The sequence below is a fragment of the Anomaloglossus baeobatrachus genome, chromosome 6 (assembly GCF_048569485.1).
Source record: "Anomaloglossus baeobatrachus isolate aAnoBae1 chromosome 6, aAnoBae1.hap1, whole genome shotgun sequence".
In the NCBI taxonomy this organism is placed as follows: domain Eukaryota; kingdom Metazoa; phylum Chordata; class Amphibia; order Anura; family Aromobatidae; genus Anomaloglossus; species Anomaloglossus baeobatrachus.
In genome coordinates this window covers 432,872,890-432,891,554 of record NC_134358.1, presented here as the reverse complement: position 1 = coordinate 432,891,554, position 18,665 = coordinate 432,872,890, and the positions used below count along the sequence as shown (strand labels likewise).

Sequence of the window (18,665 nt, the reverse complement as noted above, 5' to 3'; positions counted from 1 at the left end):
AATTATCTCCTAAACCCATTATAAGACTGAGCCCCTTCACTCCCACACTTCATCTACTTTTTACTTTTGAGCCAGTCCCATAATCAGAAGCGCTACATCTTATGGTACCTGCTCTCTTTTGATTGCTTCTGATATATATCTCTCTGCAGTATGTAATAGCGTGGATTACCAATTCCTCCTCTAATCCATCAGCTCCAAAATAATGGTCTATCTTAGTTGTTTTCCTACCTCTTTGACCACTCTTTCAGTATCTCATTTGCTGGGTCCTCTTCCTCTCCTCTTCCCCTAACTGTTGGAGCTCCTCAGGGTTTTGGCCTAGAACCTGCCTCTTTTCTCTCTACACAGCTCTAGTGGATAAACTAATTTCTAATATGACTTTCTGTACCATCTCTATGCTGATGACACCAATTATACACATTTTCTCCTAATATCACCCTCAGCATTCTTATAAAAATACCTGTGACTGTTCATCCATTGTATCTAACATGTCCTTCATGTATGATAAACCAAATCTTTCCAAAATTGAGCTTTTTATGTTTCCATCTTCTATTAAACCTAAACCTGATATTTCTGTTTCCCATTTTTATTTGTGATAGTACTTCTGTGTTTCTTAAACTAAACTCTTCTCTCTCAACTCTTCCCTGAATTCAGCAGCTAGGTTCACCTTACTGTCTAGTCACCAACCGATGCCTCCACTCTATACCAGTCATTGCACTGGTTGCCCCTCCGCTGCAGAATACAACATATACTTGTTACACTCATCCGCCAAACTCTCTCTGACCCAAGATCTCCTCCTGCATTTCTATCTATCAATCTATCTGTGCTCTTTGTTTTGTTAATGTTCTAACACTAGCATGCTGTATAATCCAAACTTCCCTCTCCCGTTTCCAAGACTTTTCTCTGGCATGCATTACCCTGAAGTAGCTTAAATGTGCTTTAAAAACACATCTTTTTATGCTCACTTATCACAGCACCGCACTAATTTAACTTTTCTCATTTCTCCTTTACTACACCTTCTTCAGAATCTACTCCTTAATATCATCTTATATATGTATAACTTTAAGAATACTTATTATACTCACCTAATTGATGGTCCGGTTCAATGGGTGTCGCTGCTCTCCAGTCCGGCGCCTCTTCTGTGCGGCGATTTCCGTCCTCCTTCTTCTGAGGCCCGTGCGCATGACGTGTTCTTCGTCATGCACACTGGCCGACATTGCGGTCTTGCGCAGGCGCACTTCACACTTTTAATGCACATGCACCAGTGGTCTTTAACCTTTCCTCTTGCTTGTGCATTACAGTACTTTGATCTTCCCTCTGCAGGGCAGATCAAAGTGCGCCTGCGCAAGACCACAATGCTGGTATGTGTTGATGACTTAGGACAAGTCATCCACAGTGGGCTGGGTGGAAGGAGGACAGCGATCACCGCAGGGAGGAGGTGCCAGACTAGAGAGCAGCGACCCCCATCGGACTGGACTTCCCCCTAGTTGAGTATTATAAAAGTGTTTTTTACATTCTATAGCGCAGCCTGGGTTTTTATATGTAGTATTCTAGAATGCTGTATATAAGGGCTTAATGGTGGTGGCCGCAGCTTATAGTCGCCAAATCTGGTGACAGGTTTACTTTAAGGTCCCCTAGATTATAATGTCCCTGATTGGACCTACCTTTATAAAAGATATAAAAGATTTAATGGCAAACTTAATAATGAAGTCCCGTATGTGTGAAATGTGCAATGACTTGTTTTTGCAATGATATATATCGGATATAATTTGTGCCCTTTAACACTGTATCTGGACCTATACTGATATTGCCTGGTATCGGGTTCATGCAGCTTTACCTGAATACCCTTATTTATTATAAAGGTGGTTAGACCATACATTTATCACTTTTTACCTTTTGTGTCAGCCCTACTTTCTTATAGATTCTAAGCCTGTGAGCAGCATCATCACTGCTCTTTTTTTCAATAGTTAAATTATGTGTTGCTTTATAATATTGTCACGCTCCCCGGCTCCTCTGTCACGCTCTCCGGCTCCCCTGCCACGCTCCCCGGCTCCCCTGCCACGCTCCCCGGCTCCCCTGCCACGCTCCCCGGCTCCCCTGCCTTGCTCCCCGGCTGCTCTGCCAGGCGTCCTCCGCTCCACAGCCTCCATGCCCCATCACCTGCGGTCCCCAGGCAGCCCGGTCCCCGCTCCCGGCGCCCGTCGGCAACTCTGCTCCAGCCCGGCTCTCCTGCCTCCTGTTCACCGCTCCCTGCTCTGGCTTCTGGCACCCGGGCCTCGCGCATGCGCATTAGGGCGCGCGCGCGGTTATTGACCCTCTCTTAAAGGGCCAGTGTCCTCCAACAGGATATTGAAGAATCAGGTACAGGGTATATAGGGAGATCCTTTCCAAGGGGGCGGGGCCTGTTCTTCGTGTTTTGCTAAGCTAGGAATCAGGTCCCCTTGTGTCTTGTGGTATACTTACCTATCTCTCTCCTAGAGCCGCTCCTGCCTCGCCAACCGGTCCTGACGATACCCGAACCCCGAACGGTGACGGTCTGCCATCCCGTCAGTTCATACCATCTCCGATCCCTGTGGTGACCCGTCTTCTCGCTCCGTCGGTTCCGGACTCTGCCTGACGTCATCTCGGACTCCGAACCTGAGCTCCGTCACCCGGACTACCTTCAGTGACTCCGTGGTCCCAGGGACTGCTACACTCCACTCCTCCGAACGGACTGTCCTGCTACCCGTTGTGCTTCGGCTACCGGGCACCTTGCCTTCGGTGAGGTGTTCAGCCCAGTGGATCCACCTCCTGGGTCTGCCCGTCCACCTGGCCCTAACAGTAAGAACAGGCCATGGATCCCGCCGAAGCACTAGCGACCCAGCTGGGTACCTTGCAGCAGGAACTCGTACGACAGGGCGAGACCCAGTCCCGCATGCTGGCCTTCATGTCCTCGGTGGATACCCGCCTGCACACGCTGCAAGCATCTGCCATGTCCCTGGCATCTCAGGTTACTACTGCACAGTCCACGGCCACGGTTCCCGTGGCGGCTACCTCGGAAGCTTCTAAACTCCGCTTGGCCTCTCCACCCCAATATGCCGGAGATCCCAAGACCTGCAGAGGATTCTTAAACCAGTGCTCCCTCCATTTCAAGCTGCTTCCGCACCTGTTTGCCTCCGACCAAGCCAAGGTGGCGTTTGTGATGTCCCATCTAGAGGGTGAGGCACTGGCCTGGATGAACCCTTTGTGGGAGAAGGAGGACCCTGTGACCACTAACATCCAGGACTTCCTGCAGGCGTTTAGAACCACCTTTGACGAACCCGGATGTGCCGCCGCATCCGCCTCATCACTCCTCAGGCTACGTCAGGGGACCATGACGGTGGGGCAGTATGCCATCCGCTTCCGCACTTTGGCCTCAGAATTGGGGTGGAACAATGAAGCCCTCACCGCCGCCTTCTGGGAAGGACTCTCCAGCCGTATTAAGGACGAGCTGGCAGGCCGCGATGTTCCTTCCACCCTGGATGCCCTGATCGTACTAGCCACCCGCGTGGACCTCAGATTCCAGGAACGATCCAAAGAGGTGTCCCGTGAGAGACGTCCGATACGGCATTCCTCTCCTCCGCAGAAGCCCGCCGTACTTCAGTCAGCGTCGTCTGGTGTCTCTGTCCACGAGCCCATGCAGATTGACCGTTTGCGGCAGTCCGAACAACGCCGAGCAGAACGGCTCACCAAGGGCCTCTGCTTCTACTGCGGAGAGGGCACACACCTGCTACGTTCCTGTCCAGAGCGGCCGGGAAACTCCAAAGCCTAGGGTTGGTAGGAGAGGCCACCCTAGGTGCTGGGACTCTCTCAGACCCGGTTACGTGGACTGTTCAAGTAACAACGGGAGAGACGCGGTTGACGGCCGAGGCGTACCTCGATTCCGGGGCAGCAGGCAATTTCATCCAGCAGGCCACGGTGGACAAGTACCAGGTGCCTGTTACTCCACTCGACAAACCCCTCGTGATTGCCTGTGTAGATGGGAGACCCCTCTCTGACACCATCTCGTGGATCACCAAGCCGGTGGAACTACGTATCGGTGCCCTGCACACCGAGACCATCGCTCTCTTCGTCCTCCCACACATGTCTCATCAAATCCTGCTGGGACTCCCCTGGTTACGGACACACGAACCGTCAGTCAGCTGGTGTACTGGTGAAATCACCCGATGGGGCTCCTCTTGCCACGAGAACTGTCTGAAGACTATACAGCCCATCCGACGACCTCCGGTTCCGGAGTCCATACCGGGACTGCCCTCGGCCTATTGGTCCTTTGCGGACGTCTTTGATAAAAAGGAGTCAGAGGTACTGCCGCCACATCGTCCTTATGACTGTGCCATCGACCTACTCCCGGGAACTACACCACCTCGAGGACGGATATATCCTCTGTCTCCTGCTGAAACAAGGGCCATGTCTGTCTGCATCACGGAGAACCTGGCAAGGGGATTCATTCGGAGATCCTCCTCTCCTGCTGGAGCAGGCTTCTTCTTCGTTAAGAAGAAAGAGGGCGACCTACGCCCATGCATTGACTACCGGGGATTGAACCAAATCACCGTGAAAAATAAATACCCCCTGCCGCTCATCCCCGAATTGTTTGATCGGCTTAGAGGAGCTCGTGTGTTTACCAAGTTGGATCTTCGGGGTGCCTACAACCTGGTCCGCATCCGCTCTGGGGACGAATGGAAGACCGCATTCAATACTCGCGATGGGCACTATGAATACTGTGTGATGCCCTTCGGCCTGTGTAACGCACCAGCAGTCTTTCAGGAATTGGTGAACGACGTGTTCCGGGACCTTCTCTACGTCTGTGTGGTGGTGTATCTTGATGATATCCTGGTCTTCTCTCCGGACCTCCAGACCCACAGAGAGAATGTGCAGCTGGTACTACAAAGACTGAGAGAGAATCGGCTGTATGCCAAGTACGAGAAGTGTGTCTTCGAGCAGTCTTCTCTTCCCTTCCTGGGTTACGTAATCTCCGATACCGGTCTGCAGATGGACTCGGAGAAGGTCTCTTCCATTCTCAACTGGCCCCCTCCTTCCGGACTGAAGGCAATCCAACGCTTTCTTGAATTCGCAAACTATTACCGTCAGTTCATCCCTCACTTCTCTGCCCTGACTGCACCTCTCTCCGCCTTGACCAAGAAGGGGGCTAATCCAAAGGACTGGTCACCTGCGGCCGACGCCGCGTTTGGCTCCCTGAAACAGGCATTTGCTTCTTCCCCTGTGCTCCACCGTCCTGAGTTAAACCGACAGTTCACCTTGGAGGTGGATGCCTCCTCCTCGGGAGCCGGAGCAGTGCTCATGCAGAAGTCCTCCTCCGGGAAGATGGTGACTTGCGGTTTCTACTCCAAGGGCTTCTCAGCGCCTGAACGCAACTACACCATCGGTGACCGAGAGCTATTAGCAGTCAAACTGGCTCTGGAGGAATGGCGCTACCTTCTGGAGGGAGCAGTGTACCCCGTGATCATTTACATGGACCACAAGAACCTGGAATACCTGCCGTCCGCTCAGTGACTGAACCCACGGCAAGCCAGGTGGTCCTTGTTCTTTGCCAGGTTCGATTTTCAGCTCCATTTTCGACCCGCGGACAAGAATGTGCGAGCAGACGCCTTGTCCAGGTCATTCATGCCCATGGAACAGGAGGAGGAGACATCCCAGCCCATCATCTGCCCAAGTAAGATCATTCCGGTAGCCCCTGTCACCCTGGCCCAGATACTGCCCGGGAAGACCTATGTCTCTGAGACTGACAGACAAAAAGTGTTGCATTGGGGCCATGGCTCGAAAATAGCCGGCCATGCTGGTCAGAAGAAAACATGGAGTACAATTGTACGTCACTACTGGTGGCCATCCCTTCGCACGGACGTCGCTTCTTTTGTCTCAGCCTGCTCCTCTTGTGCCAGGAATAAGACGCCCAAACACCTGCCATATGGTCGTCTTCTGCCTCTGCCTATACCCTCCGTTCCGTGGCAACACATTGCAATGGACTTTATTACAGACTTGCCCCTGTCCTCCAGACACACAGTCATATGGGTCGTGGTGGATCGGTTCTCCAAAATGGCTCATTTCGTCCCTATGGCTGGACTGCCCTCTGCCCAGGAACTCGCTGACGCCTACATACAGCACATCTTCCGGTTGCATGGCTTTCCATCACACATTGTGTCCGACAGAGGAACTCAGTTTACCTCCCGCTTCTGGAGGGCTCTCTGCAGACATCTGGGAGTGACTCTGGACTTTTCTTCAGCCTACCATCCTCAGTCGAATGGCCAAGTGGAACGAGTCAATCAGATCTTGACCTCCTTCTTACGTCACTACGTGAACGCCCATCACGACGACTGGTCCACGCTTCTTCCTTGGGCTGAATTCTCCGATAACCACCACGTCAGTGAGTCCTCCTCCAGCTCTCCCTTCCATGTCATTTACGGACTTCAGCCTTCCGTCCCTTTACCTGTATCCTCTTCCTCGGATGTCCCTGCTGCTGATGCTGTAGTCCGTGACTTTACAACAATTTGGGACTCTGTCAAGACGTCCCTTGGACGTGCTTCCATGCGGATGAAGAGACACGCAGACAAGAGGCGCCTGGATCCTCCGTGTTTCTCTCCAGGAGATCTGGTCTGGCTTGCTTCCAAGTACGTCCGATTGAAGCTACCATCATACAAGCTGGGTCCTCGCTTCATCGGGCCGTTTAAAGTCCTCAGCAAAATAAATGAGGTCTCCTACAAGCTGCAGCTCCCGGCCACGATGAGAATACCCAACTCCTTCCACGTCTCCCTGCTCAAGCCGGTTGTCCTTGATCCCTTCTCCGCTGCTGCCAGTTCTGCTCCTCCTCCTATTGCTGATGATGACATCTATGCGGTAAGGGATATCGTGGCCATGAAAACCGTACAGGGCCGACAGTTCTTCCTGGTGGACTGGGCAGGGTATGGTCCTGAGGATAGGTCCTGGGAACCCCGGGAGAATGTGGGTACTTCCCTGATACGTTCCTTCCTGTCCCGGTTGCGGGGAGGGGGGCGTGGGGAGGGGGTACTGTCACGCTCCCCGGCTCCTCTGTCACGCTCTCCGGCTCCCCTGCCACGCTCCCCGGCTCCCCTGCCTCGCTCCCCGGCTCCTCTGCCAGGCGTCCTCCGCTCCACAGCCTCCATGCCCCATCACCTGCGGCCCCCAGGCAGCCCGGTCCCCGCTCCCAGCGCCCGTCGGCAACTCTGCTCCAGCCCGGCTCTCCTGCCTCCTGTTCACCGCTCCCTGCTCTGGCTTCTGGCACCCGGGCCTCGCGCATGCGCATTAGGGCGCGCGCGCGGTTATTGACCCTTTCTTAAAGGGCCAGTGTCCTCCAACAGGATATTGAAGAATCAGGTACAGGGTATATAGGGAGATCCTTTCCAAGGGGGCGGGGCCTGTTCTTCGTGTTTTGCTAAGCTAGGAGTCAGGTCCCCTTGTGTCTTGTGGTATACTTACCTATCTCTCTCCTAGAGCCGCTCCTGCCTCGCCAACCGGTCCTGACGATACCCGAACCCTGAACGGTGACGGTCTGCCATCCCGTCAGTTCATATCATCTCCGATCCCTGTGGTGACCCGTCTTCTCGCTCCGTCGGTTCCGGACTCTGCCTGACGTCATCTCGGCCTCCGAACCTGAGCTCCGTCACCCGGACTACCTTCAGTGACTCCGTGGTCCCAGGGACTTCTACACTCCACTCCTCCGAACGGACTGTCCTGCTACCCGTTGTGCTTCGGCTACCGGGCACCTTGCCTTCGGTGAGGTGTTCAGCCCAGTGGATCCACCTCCTGGGTCTGCCCGTCCACCTGGCCCTAACAGTAAGAACAGGCCATGGATCCCGCCGAAGCACTAGCGACCCAGCTGGGCACCTTGCAGCAGGAACTCGTACGACAGCGCAAGACCCAGTCCCGCATGCTGGCCTTCATGTCCTCTGTGGATACCCGCCTGCACACGCTGCAAGCATCTGCCATGTCCCTGGCATCTCAGGTTACTACTGCACAGTCCACGGCCACGGTTCCCGTGGCGGCTACCTCGGAAGCTTCTAAACTCCGCTTGGCCTCTCCACCCCGATATGCCGGAGATCCCAAGACCTGCAGAGGATTCTTAAACCAGTGCTCCCTCCATTTCAAGCTGCTTCCGCACCTGTTTGCCTCCGACCAAGCCAAGGTGGCGTTTGTGATGTCCCATCTAGAGGGTGAGGCACTGGCCTGGATGAACCCCTTGTGGGAGAAGGAGGACCCTGTGACCACTAACATCCAGGACTTCCTGCAGGCGTTTAGAACCACCTTTGATGAACCCGGACGTGCCGCCGCATCCGCCTCATCACTCCTCAGGCTACGTCAGGGGACCATGACGGTGGGGCAGTATGCCATCCGCTTCCGCTCTTTGGCCTCAGAATTGGGGTGGAACAATGAAGCCCTCACCGCCGCCTTCTGGGAAGGACTCTCCAGCCGTATTAAGGACGAGCTGGCAGGCCGCGATGTTCCTTCCACCCTGGATGCCCTGATCGTACTAGCCACCCGCGTGGACCTCAGAATCCAGGAACGATCCAAAGAGGTGTCCCGTGAGAGACGTCAGATACGGCATTCCTCTCCTCCGCAGAAGCCCGCCGTACTTCAGTCAGCGTCGTCTGGTGTCTCTGTCCACGAGCCCATGCAGATTGACCGTTTGCGGCAGTCCGAACAACGCCGAGCAGAACGGCTCGCCAAGGGCCTCTGCTTCTACTGCGGAGAGGGCACACACCTGCTACGTTCCTGTCCAGAGTGGCCGGGAAACTCCAAAGCCTAGGGTTGGTAGGAGAGGCCACCCTAGGTGCTGGGACTCTCTCAGACCCGGTTACGTGGACTGTTCAAGTAACAACGGGAGAGACGCGGTTCACGGCCGAGGCGTACCTCGATTCCGGGGCAGCAGGCAATTTCATCCAGCAGGCCACGGTGGACAAGTACCAGGTGCCTGTTACTCCACTCGACAAACCCCTCGTGATTGCCTCTGTAGATGGGAGACCCCTCTCTGACACCATCTCGTGGATCACCAAGCCGGTGGAACTACGTATCGGTGCCCTGCACACCGAGACCATCGCTCTCTACGTCCTCCCACACATGTCTCATCAAATCCTGCTGGGACTCCCCTGGTTACGGACACACGAACCGTCAGTCAGCTGGTGTACTGGTGAAATCACCCGATGGGGCTCCTCTTGCCACGAGAACTGTCTGAAGACTATACAGCCCATCCGACGACCTCCGCTTCCGGAGTCCCTACCGGGACTGCCCTCGGCCTATTGGTCCTTTGCGGACGTCTTTGATAAAAAGGAGTCAGAGGTACTGCCGCCACATCGTCCTTATGACTGTGCCATCGACCTACTCCCGGGAACTACACCACCTCGAGGACGGATATATCCTCTGTCTCCTGCTGAAACAAGGGCCATGTCTGCCTACATCACGGAGAACCTGGCAAGGGGATTCATTCGGAGATCCTCCTCTCCTGCTGGAGCAGGCTTCTTCTTCGTTAAGAAGAAAGAGGGCGACCTACGCCCATGCATTGACTACCGGGGATTGAACCAAATCACCGTGAAAAATAAATACCCCCTGCCGCTCATCCCCGAATTGTTTGATCGGCTTAGAGGAGCTCGTGTGTTTACCAAGTTGGATCTTCGGGGTGCCTACAACCTGGTCCGCATCCGCTCTGGGGACGAATGGAAGACCGCATTCAATACTCGCGATGGGCACTATGAATACTGTGTGATGCCCTTCGGCCTGTGTAACGCACCAGCAGTCTTTCAGGAATTGGTGAACGACGTGTTCCGGGACCTTCTCTACGTCTGTGTGGTGGTGTATCTTGATGATATCCTGGTCTTCTCTCCGGACCTCCAGACCCACAGAGAGAACGTGCAGCTGGTACTACAAAGACTGAGAGAGAATCGGCTGTACGCCAAGTACGAGAAGTGTGTCTTCGAGCAGTCTTCTCTTCCCTTCCTGGGTTACGTAATCTCCGATACCGGTCTGCAGATGGACCCGGAGAAGGTCTCTTCCATTCTCAACTGGCCCCCTCCTTCCGGACTGAAGGCAATCTAACGCTTTTTTGAATTCGCATACTATTACCGTCAGTTCATCCCTCACTTCTCTGCCCTGACTGCACCTCTCTCCGCCTTGACCAAGAAGGGGGCTAATCCAAAGGACTGGTCACCTGCGGCCGACGCCGCGTTTGGCTCCCTGAAACAGGCATTTGCTTCTTCCCCTGTGCTCCACCGTCCTGAGTTAAACCGACAGTTCACCTTGGAGGTGGATGCCTCCTCCTCGGGAGCCGGAGCAGTGCTCATGCAGAAGTCCTCCTCCGGGAAGATGGTTACTTGCGGTTTCTACTCCAAGGGCTTTTCAGCGCCTGAACGCAACTACACCATCGGTGACCGAGAGCTATTAGCAGTCAAACTGGCTCTGGAGGAATGGCGCTACCTTCTGGAGGGAGCAGTGTACCCCGTGATCATTTACACGGACCACAAGAACCTGGAATACCTGCCGTCCGCTCAGCGACTGAACCCACGGCAAGCCAGGTGGTCCTTGTTCTTTGCCAGGTTCGATTTTCAGCTCCATTTTCGACCCGCGGACAAGAATGTGCGAGCAGACGCCTTGTCCAGGTCATTCATGCCCATGGAACAGGAGGAGGAGACATCCCAGCCCATCATCTGCCCAAGTAAGATCATTCCGGTGGCCCCTGTCACCCTGGCCCAGATACCGCCCGGGAAGACCTATGTCTCTGAGACTGACAGACAAAAAGTGTTGCATTGGGGCCATGCCTCGAAAATAGCCGGCCATGCTGGTCAGAAGAAAACATGGAGTACAATTGTACGTCACTACTGGTGGCCATCCCTTCGCACGGACGTCGCTTCTTTTGTCTCAGCCTGCTCCTCTTGTGCCAGGAACAAGACGCCCAAACACCTGCCATATGGTCGTCTTCTGCCTCTGCCTATACCCTCCGTTCCGTGGCAACACATTGCAATGGACTTTATTACAGACTTGCCCCTGTCCTCCGGACACACAGTCATATGGGTCGTGGTGGATCGGTTCTCCAAAATGGCTCATTTCGTCCCTATGGCTGGACTGCCCTCTGCCCAGGAACTCGCTGACACCTACATACAGCACATCTTCCGGTTGCATGGCTTTCCATCACACATTGTGTCCGACAGAGGAACTCAGTTTACCTCCCGCTTCTGGAGGGCTCTCTGCAGACATCTGGGAGTGACTCTGGACTTTTCTTCAGCCTACCATCCTCAGTCGAATGGCCACATGGAACGAGTCAATCAGATCTTGACCTCCTTCTTACGTCACTACGTGAACGCCCATCACGACGACTGGTCCACGCTTCTTCCTTGGGCTGAATTCTCCGATAACCACCACGTCAGTGAGTCCTCCTCCAGCTCTCCCTTCCATGTCATTTACGGACTTCAGCCTTCCGTCCCTTTACCTGTATCCTCTTCCTCGGATGTCCCTGCTGCTGATGCTGTAGTCCGTGACTTTACAACAATTTGGGACTCTGTCAAGACGTCCCTTGGACGTGCTTCCCTGCGGATGAAGAGACACGCAGACAAGAGGCGCCTGGATCCTCCGTGTTTCTCTCCAGGAGATCTGGTCTGGCTTGCTTCCAAGTACGTCCGATTGAAGCTACCATCATACAAGCTGGGTCCTCACTTCATTGGGCCGTTTAAAGTCCTCAGCAAAATAAATGAGGTCCTACAAGCTGCAGCTCCCGGCCACGATGAGAATACCCAACTCCTTCCACGTCTCTCTGCTCAAGCCGGTTGTCCTTGGTCCCTTCTCCGCTGCTGCCAGTTCTGCTCCTCCTATTGCTGATGATGACATCTATGTGGTAAGGGATATCGTGGCCATGAAAACCGTACAGGGCCGACAGTTCTTCCTGGTGGACTGGGCAGGGTATGGTCCTGAGGATAGGTCCTGGGAATCCCGGGAGAATGTGGGTACTTCCCTGATACGTGCCTTCCGGTCCCGGTTGTGGGGAGGGGGTACTGTCACGCTCCCCGGCTCCTCTGTCACGCTCTCCGGCTCCCCTGCCACGCTCCCCGGCTCCCCTGCCACGCTCCCCGACTCCCCTGCCTCGCTCCCCGGCTCCTCTGCCAGGCGTCCTCCGCTCCACAGCCTCCATGCCCCATCACCTGCGGTCCCCAGGCAGCCCGGTCCCCGCTCCCGGCGCCCGTGTGCAACTCTGCTCCAGCCCGGCTCTCCTGCCTCCTGTTCACCGCTCCCTGCTCTGGCTTCTGGCACCCGGGCCTCGCGCATGCGCATTAGGGCGCGCGCGCGGTCATTGACCCTCTCTTAAAGGGCCAGTGTCCTCCAACAGGATATTGAAGAATCAGGTACAGGGTATATAGGGAGATCCTTTCCAAGGGGGCGGGGCCTGTTCTTCGTGTTTTGCTAAGCTAGGAGTCAGGTCCCCTTGTGTTTTGTGGTATACTTACCTATCTCTCTCCTAGAGCCGCTCCTGCCTCGCCAACCGGTCCTGACGATACCCGAACCCCGAACGGTGACGGTCTGCCATCCCGTCAGTTCATACCATCTCCGATCCCTGTGGTGACCCGTCTTCTCGCTCCGTCGGTTCCGGACTCTGCCTGACGTCATCTCGGCCTCCGAACCTGAGCTCCGTCACCCGGACTACCTTCAGTGACTCCGTGGTCCCAGGGACTTCTACACTCCACTCCTCCGAACGGACTGTCCTGCTACCCCTTGTGCTTCGGCTACCGGGCACCTTGCCTTCGGTGAGGTGTTCAGCCCAGTGGATCCACCTCCTGGGTCTGCCCGTCCACCTGGCCCTAACAAATATCTGATATTGTATGTACATGTACCCTCAAAAGTGTAAAGTGCTATGGAATATGTTGGTGCTATTTAGTTGAAATTGTATTTAAAAACATTATCACATCTGCTGAATTAAGTAAATAAAACCACATAGCAATATCCATTTGCTCTCTTGATTCTGCAAAGCTAAAAAGTCATTGTACAAAGATAATATATTGTATAAATAAGGGTTAAAATATTGTAGATTTTGTATTAGTAGATCACAGTTGCCAGACTGCTGTTCCACAGAGTATTAGCTTCAGATCAGATGACTACTTGACAGTTCGTAACGATCCCTGGAGTTCCAACAATGTCACAGCTAACTACTGTTACTTGCAATATTGTTATACTGATGCCAGACTTCATAACGCAAACTATGACGGATCTTCAGGTGTCTCGATGAGAGGTGCACAAAATGTGCAGGATCATTTTCATTCTTCAGAAATAATGTACAAGGTTCCTTTAAAAGTGAAGCTCAATTTTAGAATGAGCCTTTGACCTATTTCATGTTGGCCTCTCAGGAGCAGCATGCAGTATTGACAGGCACACTTAGCTACCTTGTGTTGGTTGTGTATATACTGTAGTTTGGCCAAGCTTACATTTTATTAATTGCAGTGTGCCAGTGATATGAACTAGAGGTTCCCGATAATTATAATCTGCACCTTCCTCCACCCTCCCAACGTGCAACTTTCTTCCTATTACTTGGCATAACAATCTGTCAATCAGCAGCAGGCTCATCGTTGCCCACTGGTTTTGATAATTATCTTATTTGTGCATTATTATTTGTGTCCCTTACCGTGGCTTCCATAGTGTGAGTCTCCTCTGAAGCCGACTTTGCCACTTTTTGAATTATGGGGGCAATGTTAGTTGGCCCATACAGCTGTAACTTGGGCAGGCAGTTCTGATAGGCTTCTACCACTCCTTGTATGCCTATAAAGGAAAAAGATTTATTGGTATTTAGAACTAGAGAATTTAACAAGGTAGCAGTCTGGAGAGCTTCAAAGAAACAAAATCTGACCAGCACCCCCTATCAAAATGAAGCTATTGTTAAAGCAAGTAAAGTGCAAGCTCTTATGGCTTCATAATATATCATGTTTCCCCGAAAATAAGACTTGCCTCAAAAATAAGCCCTAGCAGGATTTTTCAGGCTTTTTGGAGTATCCTTAAAATTTAAGGCCGACTCCAAAAATAAGCACTAGTTCATTTCATTATACCGATAGTATCCTGAAATAGGGCCTGGCAAGCCCTTTCAGGATAAGTAACTTTTATTGCTGTATGTTGCCCCTTCTTGTTGCTGTAAGCCCCGGAACATTTATAGCAGCGTGCCAGCTAGTTAAACATATGTTAATGGAAAATGAATATTCATCCTTTTCCTGCCCAATCCTCTGTGTTGGCATCAGTGTTTGAGTGCAGTCACACTGCTGTATTAGTTGTCCGTTAATGCAAAATTAATATTCACTCCTTCCCCGACCTACCATCTGTGCTGGCATCAGTGACTGGGTGCAGTGATACTGCTGTATTTGTTGCCCATTAACACAAAATGAATATTTACTTCTTCCCCCAGCCACCTCTCTGTGCCATGTCAGTGATTGGGTGCAGTCAGGCTGCTGTATTACTCATTGAGAGAGAGACAATCAGACTGCCGTATTAACTGCAGACAGAGACAGCAATACAGAGAGAGACTGCAGGGAGAGGGACAACTTACTCGCCTGAGGATCGCATTGCAATTCTCAGACTGCCAGCGGCTCTCCTGACCCGAGCGTTACAGCATATATTTCTATGCAGCTGTCATGCTCAGGTTAGGAGAGCAGATGGCCAGTCCGAGGATTGTGATGCGATTCTCGGTTAAGTAATACAGCAGTCTGACTGCACCCAATCATTATGAAAAGAGAATTTTACCGCACACCTAGGTGAATTGATGCAGAATTCAAATTGTATTTACAGTGTAGACATTTATATGGACATGAATTGGTGGATTAGATACAGAGATGATTGAACATAATTCATGTCCATGTGAATGTCTACACTGTAAGTAAAATTCAAATTCTGCATCAATTCCCCTAATTTCACCTAATTATGGGGTGAAATTCTCTACCTGGTATTTTCGGACTCCACATTCATCGACCAGCACCTTGCCATATTGACTGTGCACAGCAACCACTATCATCTGCACCCAATCACCGACACTGGCAGAGAGGGGTGGGCAGGGGAAGGGGTGAATAATCATTTTGCATTAACATACGTTTAACTAGCCGATGCGCTACTATAAATTTTCCCAGGCTTATAAAAATGCACATCTTTCGGAGCCAAAAAGTCTTATTTTCGGGAAACACGGTACAAATCGAAGAATACAGTAGCACTGTGTTCACCAATATATATGCAAACATTAAATATATGAACTTTACACCACATTAGTGATATATAGACTATAGTGAGATACTTAGCTTACAAATTGGTAAATTTGTGTGCACCCAACAGTCACAAGGTGAACTTTTCTTTGATGGGACGCTAAATTTTTTGGGCAGATTATTTTTCTCCTGGCCGAAAAACCTACAAATGTAGCACAATTTGTTTCCACTATTTCATCCAACTTGGAATTCTTTTTCTGATTTTTCCATACATTGTATGGTAAACGCTTTATGATCTCCTACATAGTAATAAAATGCTGGGTGACAAGAACTAATCTAATACTGTCACGGTCGTTTCCCTGTTTTTGGAGACTATGACAGCTTTTTGACTGGAACCCCTCATCTCTATATGGGATCCTGCATTTAAATGTTTTATTTCCTTTGGTCCTGGAGTAGTTAATATCAGTTTTTCTGCCAGCAGCTCTCCTGCAGTTAAGGTCAGCTGTAGCTGCTCTGTAGTCAAGCCCCATTGTGTTTAAATAGCTAGGTTTCTCATTAAACCTTCCTGACTATACAAAGCCATTTGCATGCTGGCCCCCCTGGTGAAGGAGCTGCTGAGGATTCATCTTGAAGTTGGTTCTTCTCCATTTTTGGTTATTCCCCTGATTGTCTCACATACCCTTTTATTGAATTAGTGCAGCGGTGGGCCTAGTGAGCCATACCACCCGACTCCTTAGATAGGACTATAGTAGGGATTTTTTAGGGCTTCAGGTCTTCCTGCTCAGTGACAGGAGTGGAGCATTTATAGCGACTGGCTAGTAGTGCAGTGTACAGTACTAGGTTAAGGCAGTAGGTGTCCATCTACCCTCTCACTAGTGCCAGTGCTCACCATTGTTATTGTGTTCCTGGTGTTTCTCCTTGATTGTAGTGTAGTTGGGTGTTTATTTGTGGTTCTTCAGACATCTGTTAGTCTGAATGTGCTTGCCATGTGTGTTGTGTGACAATTAAAATGAATATAGCAGCTTTCCAGGTGTTAGTGGACATATCAATGTTCTGCACAATTAGATTTCCTCTACCTGCTACTTTGCTTCTGCAAACGAATGTTCTTCCAGGAGGGATAGGATGAGAAGTGCTCAACTAGAAGATTCTTAAGGTCCCGTCACACACAATGAGATCACTAACGAGATCGTTGCTGAGTCACCGTTTCTGTGACGCGTCAGCGATCTCGTTATGTATGACACCTACCAGCGATCAGGCCCCTGCTGTGAGATTGTTATTCGTTGCCGAATGCTCCAGACCATTTTCTTCAAAGGTGATGTCCTGCTGGGCAGGACGCATCGCTGTGTTTGACACCTGCCAACGACCTCCTAACACGGTCCCGCCGCCCGCCGAGATCGTTATACAGGTCGTTGATCGTTACTGCGTCGTTGGTAGGTGTGACTGTGTGACATCTCACCAGCGACCTCCCAGCGACTTACCAGCAATCATCAGGTCGCATTGTTTTCGGGATCGCTGGTAAGTCATTGTGTGTGACTAAAGGGGGCTTTACACGCTGCGACATCGCTAATGCGGAGTCGTTGGGGTCACGGAATTTGTGACGCACATCCGGCCGCATTAGCGATGTTGCTATGTGTGACACCGATGAGCGATTTTGCATCGTTGCAAAAACGTGCAAAATCGCTCATCGGTGACATGGGGGTCCATTCTCGATTATCGTTACTGCAGCAGTAACGATGTAGTTCGTCGCTCTTGCAGCAGCACACATCGCTATGTGTGACGCCGCAGGAACGAGGAAGCTCTCCTTACCTGCCTCCCGGCTGCTATGAGGAAGGAAGGAGGTGGGCGGGATGTTACGTCCCGCACATCTCCGCCCCTCCGCTGCTATTGGGCGGCCGCTCAGTGACGTCGCTGTGACGCCGCACGGACCGCCCCCTTAGAAAGGAGGCGGTTTGCCGGTCACAGCGACGTCGCCGGGCAGGTAAGTATGTGTAACGGGTCTGGGCGATGTTGTACGGCACGGGCAGCGATTTGCCCGTGTCGCGCAACAGATGGGGGCGGGTACCCACACTAGTGATATCGGGACCGATATTGCAGTGTGTAAAGTAGCCTTAAGCCTTTAGAAATGTCTTAGCGTTCATTTTAGTAATCCAATATATTCAGATGGAGAAGTGATACTGTGATTATTAACATTTAAAAACCAAGAAGCAGCTGGATGAGACTCATTTAGGAGGACAGAAGTCTTTCCAGCATCTTAATGATTGCATCAGGTTGCTGTGGGGTATTTACAATAAATTAAACAACCTTCCTTAGAGAAGTTAGCGGCAATATGTGTTTCAAAATGCCGCAATCTAGATTTTCATGTCTTGTATGTAAATATTGTAGGACATATTCTTTACAAAATTACTGGAGGCTGTACACCAGATGGGACCTGGCCGTGCTGCCGCGGCTGCTGTTGGAAATGTGTGACACCGATGAGCGATTTTGCATCGTTGCAAAAACGTGCAAAATCGCTCATCGGTGACATGGGGGTCCATTTTCGATTATCGTTACTGCAGCAGTAACGATGTAGTTCGTCGCTCCTGCAGCAGCACACATCGCTATGTGTGACGCCGCAGGAACGAGGAAGCTCTCCTTACCTGCCTCCCGGCTGCTATGAGGAAGGAAGGAGGTGGGCGGGATGTTACGTCCCGCTCATCTCCGCCCCTCCGCTGCTATTGGGCGGCCGCTCAGTGACGTCGCTGTGACGCCGCACGGACCGCCCCCTTAGAAAGGAGGCGGTTTGCCGGTCACAGCGACGTCGCCGGGCAGGTAAGTATGTGTAACGGGTCTGGGCGATGTTGTACGGCACGGGCAGCGATTTGCCCGTGTCGCGCAACAGATGGGGGCTGGTACCCACACTAGTGATATCGGGACCGATATTGCAGTGTGTAAAGTAGCCTTAAGCCTTTAGAAATGTCTTAGCGTTCATTTTAGTAATCCAATATATTCAGATGGAGAAGTGATACTGTGATTATTAACATTTAAAAACCAAGAAGCAGCTGGATGAGACTCATTTAGGAGGACAGAAGTCTTTCCAGCATCTTAATGATTGCATCAGGTTGCTGTGGGGTATTTACAATAAATTAAACAACCTTCCTTAGAGAAGTTAGCGGCAATATGTGTTTCAAAATGCCGCAATCTAGATTTTCATGTCTTGTATGTAAATATTGTAGGACATATTCTTTACAAAATTACTGGAGGCTGTACACCAGATGGGACCTGGCCGTGCTGCCGCGGCTGCTGTTGGAAATGTACAAATAGCCCAGGTGTACAAGGTGCTGATTCATTAAAGGGAATCTCTCAGCAGGTTTTTGCTATGTAATCTGAAGACTGCATACTGTAAGGGTTAACACAGAGAATTCATAGTCAAAATCTAATCTGTTGTTTATTTGCTATGTTTGTTTAAGTAGCAGAACCCTTTTCATTGCTTGGACT

At 51.6% G+C, this 18,665-nt stretch overlaps 1 protein-coding gene across 1 annotated transcript in view; it reads right to left on the bottom strand.

Annotated features, from left to right (window-relative positions):
• The window catches only part of CPNE4 (copine 4), a 796,320-nt gene that overhangs the window by 35,873 nt on the left and 741,782 nt on the right, over positions 1 to 18,665 (bottom strand). The window contains exon 14 of the mRNA XM_075315205.1: positions 13,640 to 13,773. Coding sequence (XP_075171320.1) covers positions 13,640 to 13,773 — 134 coding nt within the window. The remainder of the gene's footprint in view (positions 1 to 13,639; positions 13,774 to 18,665) is intronic.